The sequence below is a fragment of the Procambarus clarkii genome, chromosome 44 (genome assembly GCF_040958095.1).
Source record: "Procambarus clarkii isolate CNS0578487 chromosome 44, FALCON_Pclarkii_2.0, whole genome shotgun sequence".
Taxonomy (NCBI): domain Eukaryota; kingdom Metazoa; phylum Arthropoda; class Malacostraca; order Decapoda; family Cambaridae; genus Procambarus; species Procambarus clarkii.
The window spans coordinates 17,619,479-17,637,723 of NC_091193.1; the positions used below are offsets into that span (position 1 = coordinate 17,619,479).

Here is an 18,245-nt window from a genome sequence, read left to right on the forward strand (position 1 = left end):
ACAAAAGAAATTAGTAATCAGTAGCTTTTCACGAAAAACAAAACCAAAGTTTTTTTTCCATTTATTACCATAAAATGAATCATTAAGACACGAACCCGTGATGAGAACAAATTGGACACGGTTAGATCTGGCTCCTAGTGACTGTCATTCAGTCGGGCAACTTGCGGCGCTGCCAACTGTTCGTAGAGCTCGTTGGCAACTGAGCAGGCACAGGTGGCAAATGTTGTTATTATCCGTGATCTTCTTACAATATTAGGATCTTTTATCAGTGCAAGATGAGATACGTGCGAGAGAGGTGTGTGTGTGTTTAGAATATTTTAGTGCCACTAGTTAAATATAAAGCAATAATGTTCCTAAGTTGGAAATCATTCAAAGCTCGGCAACGAGCATCGCGCGCTAAGGGGCGCTGGGAGTGCAGCTCGCCAGTCGGCTCACAGCTATAGAGGAGTGAGGATGTACTACTGCCACTGCCGGCGTCTCTCGACATGACATTCATAAACTGGAATTCAACATGTGTATGCTGTATCGGCATAGCGGCTTAGTTAGATAAATTTGACAAAGCAATTGAAATCGAAAGTGGTTGTCTTAGGCAATCGACCAGCCAAAAAGCGGCTTCATTTATTGTGAAATGGTAAAAAGATAATGAACGTAATAGTCCCTAGCTGTGTGATTTGGCAGTATTGGTAAAAAAATATATTGTGTGAGCATGTCTGCGTGTGTGCGTGAATAATTATGTCGAGCGGAAGCAACGGCAAGATGCTCGACACTGGCCTCCTGTACGAGGCGATGAAGGCGCGGCCCATCCCCTGCCCTCCTGTGCCACACAACCACTCTGGGGTCGCCTCTACCCACTCTGGGGCCAACACCACCCACTTTGGGACCTCCACCACCCTGGGCGGCTCACCCACCACCACCGTGTCCGCCTCGTCCACCTCCGGGCCCAACATGGGCCTCTACGATACCGAGAACAACCTCAACAAAGGGGGCAATGGGGACAAGGGTTACACGGACAAACACGTGCTTAATATCGACAAGGAGAACTACATGCTCAAGTGTGGCCCCCCGTCCACGCCCGCGTGTCTCCGGACTCCCTCCACCGCGCCCACAGACCAAATTCTCTTTAACGTGACGACGTCGTCCGAGTGTCGGAGTAGCGTTTTGACGTGTGTGTGTCGGCCTCCGTCGTGTGGGGTGAGCGGGGCCCTGTTAGCGTACTCGACGGCGGGGGGCTCCCACAGCTACAGTAACGGCACTAGTCCAAACCAGCATAATGTGTGTCACACTGTGTCCTCTCTCTTGCCCCTTGTAGAGTGCCGAGCGTGCTTCCACAACGTGTGTACAGCCTTCTCCAGCAGCCACCCGTGTGCCCGCCCACACCACACGCTTCCGCCGCCCACACTCACCACTGATGTTGTAAGTACACCACTTATCCTTTCTCATATTTTTTTTTTAGTCAGTACATAATTTTAAATGTTGCTGTAAAACAGAGATGAAATCATTTTGAATACAAATTTATTCTACTGTATTTGAAGGTCGAATGTAATGTGTGTGCTCCAGTTTTGAATACATTACACTGGCAGGTGTAAATATGAAGGTGAGTTGAATGTGTGTGTGTGTTTAGGTCTTGCCATATAGGACAGTGCCCATAAGCACCGTCTTAAATGATGCAAGGAGTAAGTGTGTGTATCCTGAGGATTATTGAATTATAATAACTGGAAAATGTTGACAATTATTTTGCTGTGTTTACATTGTTAAACTGTGTACAAACAGCAAGTATAAATCTACTCTACAGCCCCTCAATTTTGAGTCAGGAGATTTTATTCTTTCCACTGAGCTATTATACATATGTATTGGCTGTATCGTTCTTAATTTTGACGTAGATATTGAATGTTGCTCATTCATTTTTTTTTTTTTTTTTACACATTAAAATTTAAGATGCTGACTTGACAATCGTAGGAGCGAGTTGGTACGAAGTTAATGCTTATTAAATGGCTGTATTGCCTACAATAAGCTATAAAGATAGACTTTGACATTAGCAGTGCTAGCATATGTTCATTACAGGTATTCATGTGAACGTTTGCCAGTCTTGTTCAAGGTTTCACGGGTACTGAAAAAGGATTGTCCAGGTGCCGTCCAATATTTAATAATATAATAAGTATCGCGTGTTGTAAAATGCTTTTCTGAAGTACAAGATAGAAAGTAATTATAAAAAAAAATATGCATATGTATATCCATGTATGTTTTAAGTCGAGCAGTGAAAAGTTTGTCAGCTGATGTACGTGTGTGGAGCGCTAGATGATAGAGCGTTTCCGGGCAAAACCGCACTTGGAGACAACCTTCAGATGAATCGCTATTGATCTGTCGTTCATTTACTCAGTTTTAGTTATACCAAGGGAGAAATACCCGTCTCCACTACCACACAAAATGTGTGTAGCTATACTCGGTTAAAGCCATACCGGCACGGTATGCTCCAAAACGCCGAAATTGTGCATAAAAATGCGGAGGGCCGGTAGGGATTGGTGTAGGGAGGTTGGTTTATATGACGTTCTTACCCGGAACACAACTGTGTGCCAGAAGCGGCTTGCCAGGTGTGCGATGATCTTTCTTCCTCGTAGGTCACGAAAGAAGAAATAGAGAATTAAACAATAATAGTATTTACATATTACAAGAATGCCGTATTTAAAATAGTTTATTTGAATACATTATTATGATTTAACAAACAAAATTCACGGGTTCTTTATTTAGCCTGCAAACCGATTATATCCAGTTGGGTCTCGTATGTAGGTTAGGACCTGGTACTGTTACCACTACCTCGGCAAACGCTTCCCAAACCATTTAACTTGCTTTGTACAACTGGTACAACAGTTGAGGACATATAGAGCAGAAGTATAAAGCTGGCCAAGTTAGAGGCGGTGGGTGTTAACGGGAGTGATGGCTTCACCGTTCAGCCCCGGAACAAAGAGCGCTGGGAATAGCCGTTGTTGCTACGCGGTCCTAACCAGGCCCGTGCTCTGCTGACTTGCTGCTGCTGCTGCTGCTCATCCGGGCTAGAAGCTCTTTGACTCGTTCGTGGGGTTTTCACTTGGTATTGTCACCCATACACACATGATCTTGGGGTCTCGGTAGCTGACTTTAACAGATTGGGGAATCATTTACGATGATAGTTCATACCGCATAGCATGTAAAGCGTTAGTAAATACAAGTGTCGTGTATTTTTTTGTTTGTAGACTTAGATTTTTTATAGAATTATGGTGTTTTGAGCGAGCTTCAGTCATCGTAACTCTGTTTTGTGTGATTTGTTTTAAATTGAAATGAGGTATGCGCCTCACTCGTATGATTAAGACCTTTAATTGGTTCAGGGAACTCGGGTCACCAGTAAAAACTATAAATTATCTTTAGTTTATAGCTGATCTAGACACTTAATTAACTGTGTTTAAACATTGAACCTTTTGAGTATTTCTTTACAGTGGCACAAATAGTCATTTGCAAATAATTTAAAGAGCTTTTACACTAGAGTATTGACGAACTAATTCTTTGACAAATGTATCGCTTTGCACTCTGGTTTCTAATGACTTTTAAAGCTGTCAGACGCACTACATCATTAATATTCGGTACTGTTTCATAGATCATCCTGGCAGATGCTGCGTTAGAGAGCTTAAATAACTGACACTTGTCAGTCATCACAATGAAAATAAATATGGGCGTCAGTAATGAACTCACGCAATGATTTATGTTCGGATTGCCGAAAGGTTTGTAGGTACAGTACCATTGAGCATAATACGGTACTAATGCGACAGGTAGGCGGCATTATAGCCCAATGCAACTTGATCTTACGGGCTCACCATAGTCCGTGCTACATGGACACTTCGTTCTGAGTAGCTAAATCTAAAACAACAGCAGCAGCAACTTGATAGTTTTATTTGAAGTTGAAATAATAATCCAGCTTCTGGTGCTGTACAGAGAATGTGAAAAGTTAACTCTCCCTCTCTTTACAGTCTGACTTCTAGAGCTGTCTGTCATGCACGCCACAAAAATGAGGTATTCCACTACCCTAACCCAACTTAACCCAGGACCCACGAATAGAAAGCGGGACATCCCGTCAATTGTGCGAGCTCCTGTGATTTATAGTACCTCATATATTAGCCGTTGGAGATTTATACATTAAAATGCCATGTACTATTCGAGAGACAGATTTAAGAACTTCATTTCTCCATTTTCTTTCACTCTCTTCCCCCCTATTCCCCTCTCTCCCCCCCTATTCCTTCCCCCTCTTCCCCTCTCTCCCCCCCTATTCCTTCCCCCTCTTCCCCTCCCCCCTCTTCCTTCCCCCTCTTCCCCTCCCCCCCTCTTCCCCTCTCCCCCCTCTTCCCCCTCTCCCCCCTCTTCCCCCTCTCCCCCCTCTTCCCCCTCTCCCCCCTCTTCCCCCTCTCCCCCCTCTTCCCCTCTCCCCCTCTCCCCCCTCTTCCTCTCTCCCCCCTCTTCCTCTCTCCCCCCTCTTCCTCTCTCCCCCCTCTTCCTCTCTCCCCCCCTCTTCCCCTCTCCCCCCCTCTTCCCCTCTCCCCCCCTCTTCCCCTCTCCCCCCCTCTTCCCCTCTCCCCCCCTCTTCCCCTCTCCCCCCCTCTTCCCCTCTCCCCCCTCTTCCCCTCTCCCCCCCTCTTCCCCTCTCCCCCCCTCTTCCCCTCTCCCCCCCTCTTCCCCTCTCCCCCCCTCTTCCCCTCTCCCCCCCTCTTCCCCTCCCCCCCTCCCCCCCTCTTCCCCTCCCCCCTCTTCCCCTCCCCCCTCTTCCCCTCCCCCCCTCTTCCCCTCCCCCCCTCTTCCCCTCCCCCCTCTTCCCCTCTCCCCCTCTTCCCCTCCCCCCCTCTTCCCCTCCTCCCCTCTTCCCCTCCTCCCCTCTTCCCCTCCTCCCCTCTTCCCCTCCTCCCCTCTTCCCCTCCCCCCCTCTTCCCCTCCCCCCCTCTTCCCCTCCCCCCTCTTCCCCTCCCCCCTCTTCCCCTCCCCCCTCTTCCCCTCCCCCCTCTTCCCCTCCCCCCCCTCTTCCCCTCCCCCCTCTTCCCCCTTCCCCTCCCCTCTTCCCCTCTCCCCCCCTCCCCCTCTTCCCCTCCCCCCTCTTCCCCTCCCCCTCTTCCCCTCCCCCTCTTCCCCTCCCCCTCTTCCCCTCTTCCTCTTCCCCCCCTCTTCCCCCCCTCTTCCCCCCCTCTTCCCCCCCTCTTCCCCCCCTCTTCCCCCCCCTCTTCCCCCTCTTCCCCTCTCCCCCTTCTTCCCCTCTCCCCCTTCTTCCCCTCTCCCCCTTCTTCCCCTCTCCCCCTTCTTCCCCTCTCCCTCTCTTCCCCCTCTCCCCCTCTTCCCCCTCTTTCCTCCTAGTCTCCCTCTTTCCTCCTCTTCCCCCCTTCTCATATTCTCCCTTCCCTCCTATTCCCTCTCTTCCCCCCTTCCCTCCTCTTCCCCTACATATCTCTTTCTCCCCCTCTACCTTGCCATCCCCCTCTAGCCCTACCTCCCTCTCCTCCCCCTTTAAACCTTCCCCATCAAACCGTCCCACTATCCGTCTTTAAACCTGCCCTCTCCCCCCAATTTAGACCTGCCCTCTCCCCCCAATTTAGACCTGCCCTCTCCCCCCAATTTAGACCTGCCCTCTCCCCCCAATTTAGACCTGCCCTCTCCCCCCAATTTAGACCTGCCCTCTCCCCCCAATTTAGACCTGCCCTCTCCCCCCAATTTAGACCTGCCCTCTCCCCCCAATTTAGACCTGCCCTCTCCCCCCAATTTAGACCTGCCCTCTCCCCCCAATTTAGACCTGCCCTCTCCCCCCAATTTAGACCTGCCCTCTCCCCCCAATTTAGACCTGCCCTCTCCCCCCAATTTAGACCTGCCCTCTCCCCCCAATTTAGACCTGCCCTCTCCCCCCAATTTAGACCTGCCCTCTCCCCCCAATTTTGACCTGCTCTCTTTCCCCAATTTAGACCTGCCCTCTTCCCCCAATTTAGACCTGCCCTCTCCCCCCAATTTAGACCTGCCCTCTTTCCCCAATTTAGACCTACCCTCTTTCCCCAATTTAGACCTGCCCTCTTCCCCCAATTTAGACCTGCCCTCTCCCCAATTTAGACCTTCCATATCACCCCTCAGACCTTCTCTCACTCCCCCCCCCTCCTCCCCAATTTAGACCTACCCTCTTTCCCCAATTTAGACCTGCCCTCTTCCCCCAATTTATTGTCCTGCCCTCTTCCCCCAATTTAGACCTGCCCTCTCCCCAATTTAGACCTTCCATATCACCCCTCAGACCTTCTCTCACTCCCCCCCCCCACCACCCTCACTCAACCATTTTCTCCCTCATCTTCTCCCACCTTTCCACGATATTCAACGCAGAATTTGGTCTTGCTTTCCCCTTTCTTTTCTTAAAAGATTATATGGGATATAGGCTAAATGTGAGATGCAGCCCTATTGACCGCGCTACACAGCATGTAGCCCTGCGATAAATTATCCTCTTGTATAGCCTAAGTGCAAGCAGTACTGGACATTTTTTAATTATTGAACATAAACATTCTAGAATACTAGTTTATCTTCTAAGTTAGGAATGGGTTGGGTGTCTAGTGACTTCATTGTGCTTGAACTTCATATTCTACATATTCCATACTAGGTGTGTTAAATAATTTTTAACATTTAATTTTTAATTACGTTATAATTCAAAGTTAACTTTAAATATAACATGTAAAACGTGCAAGTGAAATTGGGATTTACAGCAAAGTACTATTTTAATAACAAAACCAGTAAAAGTACTACTGTTAGGTTGTAGTGGGAGAATATTTAGATTTTGTTTATGTTCATGCTATTAATTAAAGGTCCTATGATAGCATGGTGAAATCAAGCGTTTATCATGTAGGAGTGTGAGAGATTTGCGCGGTATTTCTATCCTGACTTGAGCTGTTGGGATCTGTTACAATACCTTGTATAATAACTTAATATAGCCAATATAAATCATTCAGCATCTCAAGATAGCCAGACTAGTGTTCCCAGTAGACGACTTTGGTAAAGACAATACATGACGTCTTTTCAACTTTTCTTTCCATGTTTTTCTTGCACACTTTTCCCTAGTAGCCTACTGCGACAGCTATTGACTAGCATCAAGAAAAAATAATTCCACAACTGGAGATGGAATGCAAATAAGACTTTATCAAAATCCTCAGATTAGGCAAAATTGTAATTCATTTTGTCAATAAAGATGTTAATAATAATGAGTGATGGGCGAGTTCACCGTGGTGTGGTGGTGGTGTGTTTGTTTTTTGTAGAGGCTAAAGTGATGACTTAGATGGATTAACTTTTTGAATGACAAGATAACAGTAGTAGACACAGTAGATAGTAGTAGTAGTAGACACACAGATAACACTAGAGGCACATAGGGCCAAGTTATAAGAATCAGAACACAGACTGATGGCAGAGAGAGATAATGAAGTACTGTACTCTTTTCGCAAGTTTTAGTTGTAATGTGAACTGGACTATGACGTGAGAGCGCGCGTCATCAGCTGGAGGGATTGATGAATGTTGGTACTGTGGGAGCCATTCAAGGCCTTGTCACAGTGGTGCTGATGTGAAGGATTTCTGCCTCTCACACTGTCCAGGATACATAGGATCCTATGTATAGGGCTTACCTCTGAGGAGCTGGCCGTTTCCTGATTAGTTCGTTCTGTTTTTAATTTGTATCCTTGACCCATGAAATTCCAAGCTTTTAAAAGTTATTATATTTAGTGCAAGATTTAGTAGAGTTGTGTAAACAGTAAAGGAAAGGTATACTAGCAACTGATAACCTGGCTATATCAGGTACCATCTAGGCTGGTGAAGCCTTACCTGGGCTGCATGAGTAGAACAACTGAAATAGACCAAGGATAAACCTACAGTTAAGATATATGTGGTGAAGGCAAACAGTGGCAGTTAACAAAGCCCAAGTCCGGCCACAGTGAAAAAACCTGTATCTCAAGATACAGAGCGAGATTGATTTGCGCTGCTATATACTTAATAAATCATTGTCGCGGGACAGGCAGCCAGTGTATAATATATATATATATATATATATATATATATATATATATATATATATATATATATATATGTTACTCTCTGGAACGGAAGCAGAGATCTCATAATATATACATGGAAGGTACCGAAGGACAGGTCTCAAATATCCATAAAATTATATATTGCAGCGAAGGATATTGTAGGAAATGCAGAATAGACCCAGTGAAGAGTGAAGGTGCCAAAGGCGCACAGAGAACGTACTAACCATTAGAGGTCCACGGTTCTTCAACCTCCTCTCACCAAATACAGTACAGTACAAGCAATATTGTCGGAACACAAGTGGTGGTAAAAAGACAATTTGGCAAGTTCCTGCAGGAAGTGCCGGACCAATATGATTGTAATGGATACGTGTGGATGCCTGTGGGCTGCTCCGAGCAGAGCAGCTTTTAACAAGATATTACAAGAAAAGTCTAGCCTAAGGCCGGACTTGGGAAATAGAACAGCTCTCGGTATCAACTACAGATGTAGGAAGTGCCGGATCAGCCAGGTTGTTATAGCTATGTTGGCCTCGATCACCTGGCATGATTGCAGAAGAACTAGAGACCTCGCGCCAGGTAAATTACCCCTCGACTGCTCATTAAAATTGAAATTTAAATTTTGCCCCTTGTTGAAGTATAATAGGTTCCAGCTAAGCAGCCATGTATTAAACGCGTATGGATTAACAGTTTTTTAAGAGACAGCTCAACTCTCAACGTATCCAGGCAAAATTCAACAATGCTTGCAGCAGCCACGAGCATATGCAAATCAGTTCTGGATCATTAGTCATAGTTCAACCAAAGAAGTGTGTACTGTAAACAACAGTGTAGAATCTTACTGTGGATGAGCGTATTTGCAGGTGTTAACGAAGTAGCCTAGGGTGCTATAATCTGTAATGCTGGGTTCGAGCTGGGTAGTATTACAAGAAATGTACACCCCGGTGCATTTGTATTTGAGGAAAATAAGGCTACCGAGATGGCTGAATATGGAAAGTGACGCGTTCTTTGGCTAACTCTATTGAACTTGTTGATAAAGTCAACTCAAACTGAGGTGATATGTTTACTGAACGTTGTGACAAGAAAATGTGTGTGAAATTCTGGAACCCACTTGCTCATTGACATGATAATTCAGTTGTACAGTACTGTGAAATCACTATGAGCACAGCGAACATGTAACACACGCACATAAGAATTATGTAACACCGTAGCAGGCCTGTTGGCCCATACTAGGAAGGTTTCGTTTAAATACACCCTCTGTGCAATATGTACACGGGCATTCCCCTGCAATAATAAAATGAAAATGCAAAGTGTATGATCAAATAAGTGCTTGCATAGCTGCATTTGAACACGGGAGTGTGGCTGAAGATTACCAGCACACCTCAAACAAATGCATAGCGCATTACTTAAAATAAATAATGAGGCTCTGCTTAGTGGATCAGCAGCGTTTAGTCAAGCACGTAACTGGTGTTATATGGCACGGGAATCCTCTGGAGACTTGAGCCCTTTTCTGCTTGCCAACCCCATTCTGCTGTACTTTTGAACTGTTTTTGTCTCCAGAGCGAGCCCACTATCACCAACCATTGTGTAGTATACCTACCATACCTGGAATGCCTTCCTCTACTGGCCGTGATGGAAAAGTTACAAATCGTTGATAAGATACAGCTTAAGAATTGTTGCATTGTTGGACTGGCATAGTAGACCTATACTGTATTATGATCTTTTGTTAAATGGAACCGTAAAGGTTGAAGGGAGCAGAATGCTGACAACGTGAAGATTTGTAGATAAACACTAAGGGATGGGTTTGCTTAGTCTTTATTGATAGATGACGTTACGCATGTAAGGTCTGTATAATGTATAAAATACATAGAGCTAGTGCTTATGAAAGGAAAATAAATATGGATAAGGTCAGGGAAGTAAAGATGTGAGGAAGTCGGAGATATGAGGGCTTAGCCTGTGTTTTTCAATTACTATTTTTTTGGTATTAATTTAGCAAGAGGGGCAGGCCTAGCCATGCTGAATGTTCGAATGTTCCTTAATCATGTTCGATGGTGGTATAGGATTTGATGGCTGCCGCCTCTGTAAACATATGTCCTGATGTAATTTCCTACTTTTTTTTATCAACACATTTAGGTACATCTGCATTTGTGCAGCTACCCTAGACTATATGAAGGGGAGTACAGCGTGTCAAAAAACTAGCTACGTGACGCTAAAAATCCCCATCACACAGGAGGGTTAGTCATACAAAGACATGTGATAAGTAATCTGCACAGGCAAACTCTTAAGTGCATTTTGAGGAATATCATCAACACAAGAGTGAATAAGGTAGCAGTGATACTGAAAGTCCCCATCTCGCAGGATGGTTAGTCATACAGGGCCTTCCTACTTTGATAAATTTGGCACCTCTGAAGTTAAGGTGTTGTTCCTGGTTACTGTGTGTGACCACCAATTGAGTTTTACAATAACCCAAGTATCAAAGAATGTACAATCGTACCCTAACTTCTTATAGTTTTTATAAGAAGGTTGTGGAGCGAGAGGCGAGAATCACTGGGGACACGCGGTGAGCTAAGATGCGCCTGGCTATTGATCACTAGCCAACCCCACCTCCCTCTTACCCAGGATATGCCAGTGTTAGCCTGGCTTCACTCCGGCTCCACCTCCCTCACTCCCCACCCCGACCTCGGTCCCTGCCCACCCCACCCCTCACCACCCCCATCCCTCCCCGCCTTCATACCCAACTCGTGGCGTACCCAAGTTCAGTTGTCGGTATGTCTCGCATGTATCCGTCTTGGGAGTATACTTGGTTCACTTAACACCCTCCTGGAATTGTTTACACTGAACAAATACACTGAGGCTATCACTGATAAATTACACTGAGGCTGTCCTGATACAGTATAACTATTCCCAGGAAGGGTTTGTTACCATAGTGACACAATTACCTATACTCGCCGAAATTAATCTGTATTTATTTCGGAATGTTTTATATTTAAATATGTATGCAATTATTGAATACCTGTTAATTTCACTTTTGCATATAAACTTATTTGTATGGCCTTTTCCAAATTGCCACATTGACTATGCACGTCCAGGCTGAAGCTAGCCTAAAAACGCATCTCGCATTATAATGTGTAGAAATGGCTGGGGCAGTAGTGAGACTGGTAAGGTACATCCAAGTTGGCACACATCCAGTGCTCTCAAAAATATCGTGTGCCTTAAGGATTTTTTTTTATTTATTTATATACAAGAAGGTACATTGGGTTTATGAGAGTACATAGCATTGATGTTTTACATTCCTGTAAAGCCACTAGCAAGCATAGCCTTTCTGGCAGGAAATTGCAGGCATTTCCAGAATGTGTGGGAATACCTAATTTTTTCTAGTCGCCTGTCAGATTTTAGCTTCTCTGTACGAAAATTTTAATTTTAGAAACTTATTTTTGATTTGAGAGTTCTTTCTTACTTTCATGTTATCAGGTCAGGTTTCAATTAAAGCAAGCGTGATGGAGAAATATATTGGCTGGTGGCCTCCACACCCTTCCCGAGAGCACTGCTCTCACTCAACACAGGCTTCCCGGGTCCTTCCTCCATATTGGTCTTCCACCTTCACAATTGTTGTTGGACACTTTTAAGTTTAGGCTGTCTCAAGTGCGCAACTCCTGATGAGATACTCTTCGTGGAAGCGCATGTAAACAATGAGTTGTACTGTACTTAAGTTATTATGGCAACTAATTCATCCCTTGAGTGGGCGTCCATTTGTTTTAACTAAATACAGTGCTTGACTTTTAGTTGGGATCAGTAATCACCTGTAATATTTTTTCTGTTAATATTAATTTGATGTCACTAGTGAATTTAGTTATACGAGCGAACTTGTATTTCATGCGAACTCTCGTGGTTCAGGATAAATTAACTCCTACATTATATTTGTCAATATTTTTGTTTGCATAATATTTCATTACAGATTTACAAAATCGGCAGATTTTTAGTGTAAAAAAAATCAACTGTATTAAGCCACCTTACCATGGTAAAAATAGTACACATTTTTAGTGCTATTTATGTCCTTACTCCTTAAGGATTCTCATGCTTATTCCTTTAATACAGTACTGTATTACGGTGTTTTAAACATAGCAAATAGTTGGGAGCATGTCTCCATTGCTTTATTTCCCCGTCTTACTTAATACAAGTCAAGGTTAGCAAAGCATTATGAAGCTTATATTTATTTGCTCCTACCCATGATAACCTAAAATATAATTTTACAATTCGGCATAGGCTTAGGTCAAGTGATTTCAATTATAAAGTGGTGTTGATACACGTAAACAATGGTATTTCTTCCGGGGAGAGGATGTATCATAATATGAATTTTAATTTGATAATATATACAAGATATTTTGATGTTTTTGTATCTGTTAGTCAAAAAGTTGCACCAGTGCCTTCCCTGCATTTTAATTCTGTAAAGTTGATGGTGTTGTAAATGTAGATGCAAATTATATTTAATATCAAGACTCCTTGAAAAGAAAGGTCGTCTACATAAAGTTTGTAAAAGATTGGCTATTATTCCTGGATCAGGCTGGTGCTTCTAAACTTTAGACCCACCTTAATTTAGAGAATCTCAATATTAAATTTACAAACTTCCTATTCGAACGGGTAAAACTCCCGGAACCCACTCTAGGTACAATCCAGGTAGGCAAGTCTTAGTTGCAACTTGGCATAACAAATATTACGTAAATGGTAGTACTGTATATAGATATTAAATTGTGGAAAGGAGCCTAATTTATTTTGTATTGAAACTTGATTTCATTCGGTTAAGTTGTTAGGCTTCTTATCGTGCTTTCTAAAACAAATTAGAACAAATTAGGAAATGCCATTTTTTAACAAAGTTTGTCCGTAATGCCTCGGCAACGAAGTGTCGTGCCTTGAGCAGAAGACTACGTTCTGACTGATGGTTGACATGTGACAGTGGCTGTCAAACCCCCCTCCCTACCCTTCACTACCTACATCACTAGTGTGTCTTTGGCTAGGACATAAAGGCATATTTTCTGCAACTCGGTCTAGGCCCTAGAGAAGAATTGTCGCAGAACAATTATGAATCACCGCAAAGGGCCTATTGGCCTATTTTTGGCAGTACCTAATTAGTTTCACCCCTCTTCCCTACGTATCTATTGAGTATTTTTGTAAAGCTAGATATACCATTTGCCTCAGTGATGTTGGCCGGCAACCAATTACATTCGTCTACCACCTTATTGCACATCCGTACACTATATCCATCCCAAATCTGAACTCCAGATCATAGACATATGGATTCTGATCTGGCCAGATAGTTTCAAGAGCAAGTCCTTATCTACGCTATTGGTACCTCTCATCCATTGAAACGTAAGATAATTATATAGCACTAAGTTAGTACATATCATTTGGAAAGATTACTTAACGACCTCGGACGTGTTTTCCTTCGCCCTACGTGCATCTATAGTGAATGCAAACCAAGCTGCTTCAACGTCTCTTCAAACGGGTCAGGAATGCCAGCCGTCGGTCCGGCGTTCTTATGTAGGATTTTCTCAAAAGTTATCGGTGTCTTTTTAAGTGGTCAGAATTGGGCGTTGTTGTTACAGTAGAGCCTCGCCAAGGCCTAATATAATTGGAGGATAATGATCATGCATTTATTACTGACGGTTTGGTTATAAACCCATGCATCCTATTTCTTTGTTCGTTCCACATTGTTGACTAGGCTCCGGTCGCTGCCAATCATAACTCGAGAGAGAGAGAGAGACACAACTTTGCCAAAATCCTGCATTGTTTATTTAGTGACCGTTGTCACTATCATCTCTTAAATTTAAGAATTTAAATTTATCTTACGTTGATAAATTAAAAGTTTTATGTACAGTGTGATGAGGTCTCAGTTTTTGAGTTATCATTCCAGTTTACAATTTAACCCCACCTTCGTGTCATCCCCAATTTGCTGATATTTTTTGTTAACCCCAACATCTTGGTTATTGGCATATTTCTGGACAATACAACTCTGCAGAACACCACTAGTGAGATTTCATCACTTATTTCACTCGGTTGATACTAATATCCTGCCTCCCATTCAGGATATTGAATATCCTGAATGGGAGGATAATGTTTTGATCCGGTTGAGAACATTCGCTCCAATGCCGTGGGCCACAATTTTCCAGATCCGTCCGTCTCTCGTGGTAGTGTCAAAATCCATTACTGCGATCAAGACACACATCATAATTTGTATTATTGTCGATTGCCTGGAATACCCCTGTGAAGGACATACTTTTTTTATACTATATATAACCTTAACAGGAAACAATATTGATTGTCTATTATCAGGTCATTTTTGTCGGTGTCTTCATAATTTAATCTGCCGTTATAGCTTTGATGAACTTTCCCACGATTAAAGTCTAATCGGACTGTAGTTCGCAGTAAGGGATATTATCCCTCATGAATATCTGGAATTAGTTGGCTACTCTCCGAGAAGTAAAGATTTGTTCTATGTTTGTATATTGAGTATTTCAACTTTTTCGCTTATCACCTTACATTCTGTGGTATACTTCAACCTTCTCACATTCTTACCTTGTATATAGACTTTCTCTACCATACTGTGCACTACTTGATAATGGCTCAGGGCGGACCAAAACTTCATTTATTTTATTTTCATATGTATGGGTTGGAAGTCAAATTTTCAGCCACGTTGTTGTAACTTACTGTTTGCATTTAAGGATATATATAGGCAATCAACATAAGTCCCCCTTATAAAGGTGATTGAACTAATATGACGAAAATCTTCGAGAGTGCAATAAAGCCAACTTTCCATTTGTATGGAAAAGGGCTTGCATTACCCAGGTAAACATTGCTTTGGAGCAAGGTGCACATGTTTGCACCTTGCAAGATCAGTGCAAGGTACAAGGTCCTACTAGATCATTGTGAAAAATGCAGAGGTAATTAAGAATATGAAAATCTAGATGTAAGCATTTTGCAAGGCATTTAGTTTGTGTGACCTTGGAACGATAGCCCTTAAAAATGGGGTTATCTGAGCAAATGACGATCACGTTGGTACGTAAATATTATCCTAACAGATCACAAATAGTGATATTAAATCAAACAGGGTTTAAAGGTTTAGCATACGCTAGCCTAGTTTAGTAAAACGCCAGTTTTCTGAAGACACGGTTCTCTCTTTCGCCATTGCTGTAGCCTCACATCAAATATCGACAAAACGTAAACTAGAACTTTGTGTCATTTAAAAACGAATGACGTCTTTAATTGCCAGCATGATGAATGTTTACGGAAAATACTGGAAAACTTCAGTCATGCCTCTGCTGTCTTGTGGTGGGCACCGATGATAACTTTCAACTATTGCATTTCGTCAAGGAAAACGCACAAGAAAACGGTTACAAGATACAGATGCAGTCTGATAAGTTCATTGAATAGAGAGGGAAACAAAATATATTCAAATGATAGTTGGATAGCCTGACGTATAGCGAGCACAGTCAATATAAAAATGGGTGGATACTGTGTTCAACGTAGCCTCTGTAGTACCGTAACCGTTTTGAACTATGATCAGTGCGCATATTCCTTTTCAAGGCAGGCGAATTTGTATTACATTCTATTACATTAATTCTATTACATTTGTAGGCTTTAACTCCCCCAAAATTGTAATGTTCTCTGGAACTGAGATGAAAACGATATCATAATCAGTACATGGAAAATACTTTGTGAATCTCTAATCCGCATAAAAGATTTATCAATTTACCTTCTCAGAGATAGGATAGGCTCCAAATGCTCCGGTAAGAAAATACCGTGATACTGTAGCTCTGCAGAGGATTACGACGCTTTAATCTTCTGTCAGAAAATATAAGAAATGCCTAAAATATTTGTCTTAAAGATAAAACTAGATTAGTTCCGGCAGAAAATGTCGGGTTGTAATGCCACCGAGGGCCTGTGGACTGCGAAGCAAATGTGACTATGTAGGGGTTTCGGCCTCGTAAACCAATAACCAATGTCAAGAATGATGGACTTGTGAGAAGATAACGTATAGTTAAAACTGTCAAGATTTTATATGCAATGTTCGTTAGCATTTACTTGTCAGGTGCATCATGCTGAAGAACAATTATGGGAAGGTGTATAGCAGAAGCAGTTGAGAAACTACATATACAATTGAAAGTGTGGTGGTGGCGAGATGCAATGAGTGGTGTAGTGGAGGTGGCGGAGGCGACTGTCACTTCCAGCACAAGCTGGGACCGCAACGTTGCCTCCACAACTGGCACTGTCGCTTTAATATTGCTGGTCACGGGAAGTGTTACTTGGTGGCCTGCCTGCCTTCCTATCACCCCCACCCCTTGCTACCATCCCTCAAGCGTTTTCCTAAACAAGTTATGTACATTTTGCGCCCCTTATTAGTTGGCAGAATATTTGCAAATTTGCAAGGGGTGGCAGTTGAGAGGGCGTTGAGAACGGCGACATGATAATGAAGCTGGGGTGTGAGGGAGAGACGGGCTGGTGTCTAGTGTCTGGTCAGCTGCTGGGGGTTTGTACCCTGACAGTCTCCCAGGGGCCCGTCTCATCACACTCGTCTCTCTTGTAACATTTTAAACCCTACACTTGTAAATGATGATAAATTTATTACAGTGGGTAGGTGTATCCGCAAGATAACATTGATAGTGATTCCATTCATGTGGATAGAAATGTGGATTTTATTGATAATATACTAGCAGTATTTACTTTTCACTACTGTATATCCATAATTAAATGGAAATGATGCCAATCATATGTATATTTGTTTTAACTTTAGATTATTTTTAACTTTAGGCTTGGCAATGTCCTTGGGAAAGCCGGTAGCATTTAGCATGTTATTTGTACTACTATAAAAAGCTTAGGTGTGGTTCATGGCATGAACTAAAGTCCACAGGCACGCTCTCGCAAAGCAAACCTGTCTGGTCTACCTTAGCAACAGGAAATTACTACCACCGCAAGCAAGTGACGCAGGATTGTAGCCACAAACTTGGCTGAAACTGCAATTATTAAAAAAACTTATTTTTCATCATCGTCAATAAATTAAAATGTGTCGGTTAAATAAGCAATTGCTCTAGTTTTGTGACAAAACTCTCCCATCAGTTATGATGTTAAAGATTCGCTACCTGGAACAAAAAGTTCCAAGTAACACGGGCTATGGTGAGCCCGTAGATAGTTATATATATCAGTTATGAATGATTTTTCTGAATCTTAGTAGACTTAAGGATTGCGATACCCGCTTTTAATGGCACGCTACTAAACACCGTGAATTAAACCATCATTGAGCGTGTTAATTCTTCGTTCCACTTGGTACCACTCGCGAAGGGTTAGCCAAAGGCTGGTTGACCTTGATGTTCGCACGGAGACGAGTCTGGGATTGACGAAGCGCGGCAAGAACTTGAGGAGAGCGACCCCGCTTCACGTTATTGTGTGAGATCACCTTGAGCCCGTTGTGGGTGACTCATGGTGTTGCCGTGGGGGGAAGGGGCCGAGTGTGCCTACCTCATCAACCCGGCCTCACCAACAGTACTTCCCATCTCAAAAACTTGTGCACTAAAAGTTTTAGTGGCTTACAAAATTGACGCGATATCCCGTTTTCTATTCGTAGGTCCTCGGTTAGGTTAGGTTCCAGCAAATTAGTACATTAGTGACGTTGGGAACGCTCGGGAGGACGGGCTGACATAGCTTAATTGGTCACTTACACCAGTTTATTCACATTTATATTCCGTGGAAATATATATATTTATAAAGCTATCACTCGTGTTTCCATTAATTTATTTTTGACGATGAGCATCTTAAATAAGAATCCCTATAGATCATATATTATTTAAAAACTTAAAAACTGTACATACAAATTGTAGTCGGTTACTTCTCCCGAGACAACTCATCACCCGGGGAGCCGGTCGGCCGAGCGGACAGCACGCTGGATTTGTGATCCTGTGGTCCTGGGTTCGATCCCAGGCGCCGGCGAGAAACAAGGGGCAGAGTTTCTTTCACCCTATGCTCCTGTTACCTAGTGGCAAAATAGGTACCTGGGATGTTAGCTGTCACGGGCTGCTTCCTGGGGGTGGAGGCCTGGTCGAGGACCGGGCCGCGGGGATACTAAAAAGCCCCGAAATCATCTCAAGATAACCTCAAGATAATCACCCGAGAAACGTTTGCACTTATGGATAGGGCCTCGCCGTTATTCACGGGAACGTG

At 43.3% G+C, this 18,245-nt stretch overlaps 1 protein-coding gene across 4 annotated transcripts in view; it reads left to right on the plus strand.

Annotated features, from left to right (window-relative positions):
* Positions 1-18,245, plus strand: part of Pi3K21B (phosphatidylinositol 3-kinase regulatory subunit alpha) — a 579,671-nt gene that overhangs the window by 534,195 nt on the left and 27,231 nt on the right. For 3 of the 4 annotated variants that reach the window (XM_069300668.1, XM_045725894.2, XM_045725896.2), the window contains one exon: positions 1,310-1,413. In XM_069300668.1, the coding sequence (XP_069156769.1) occupies positions 1,310-1,413 (104 nt within the window). Of the gene's footprint in view, positions 1-1,309; positions 1,414-3,995; positions 4,039-18,245 lie in introns of all 4 variants that reach the window. The other variant, XM_045725898.2, reaches the window with a different exon arrangement.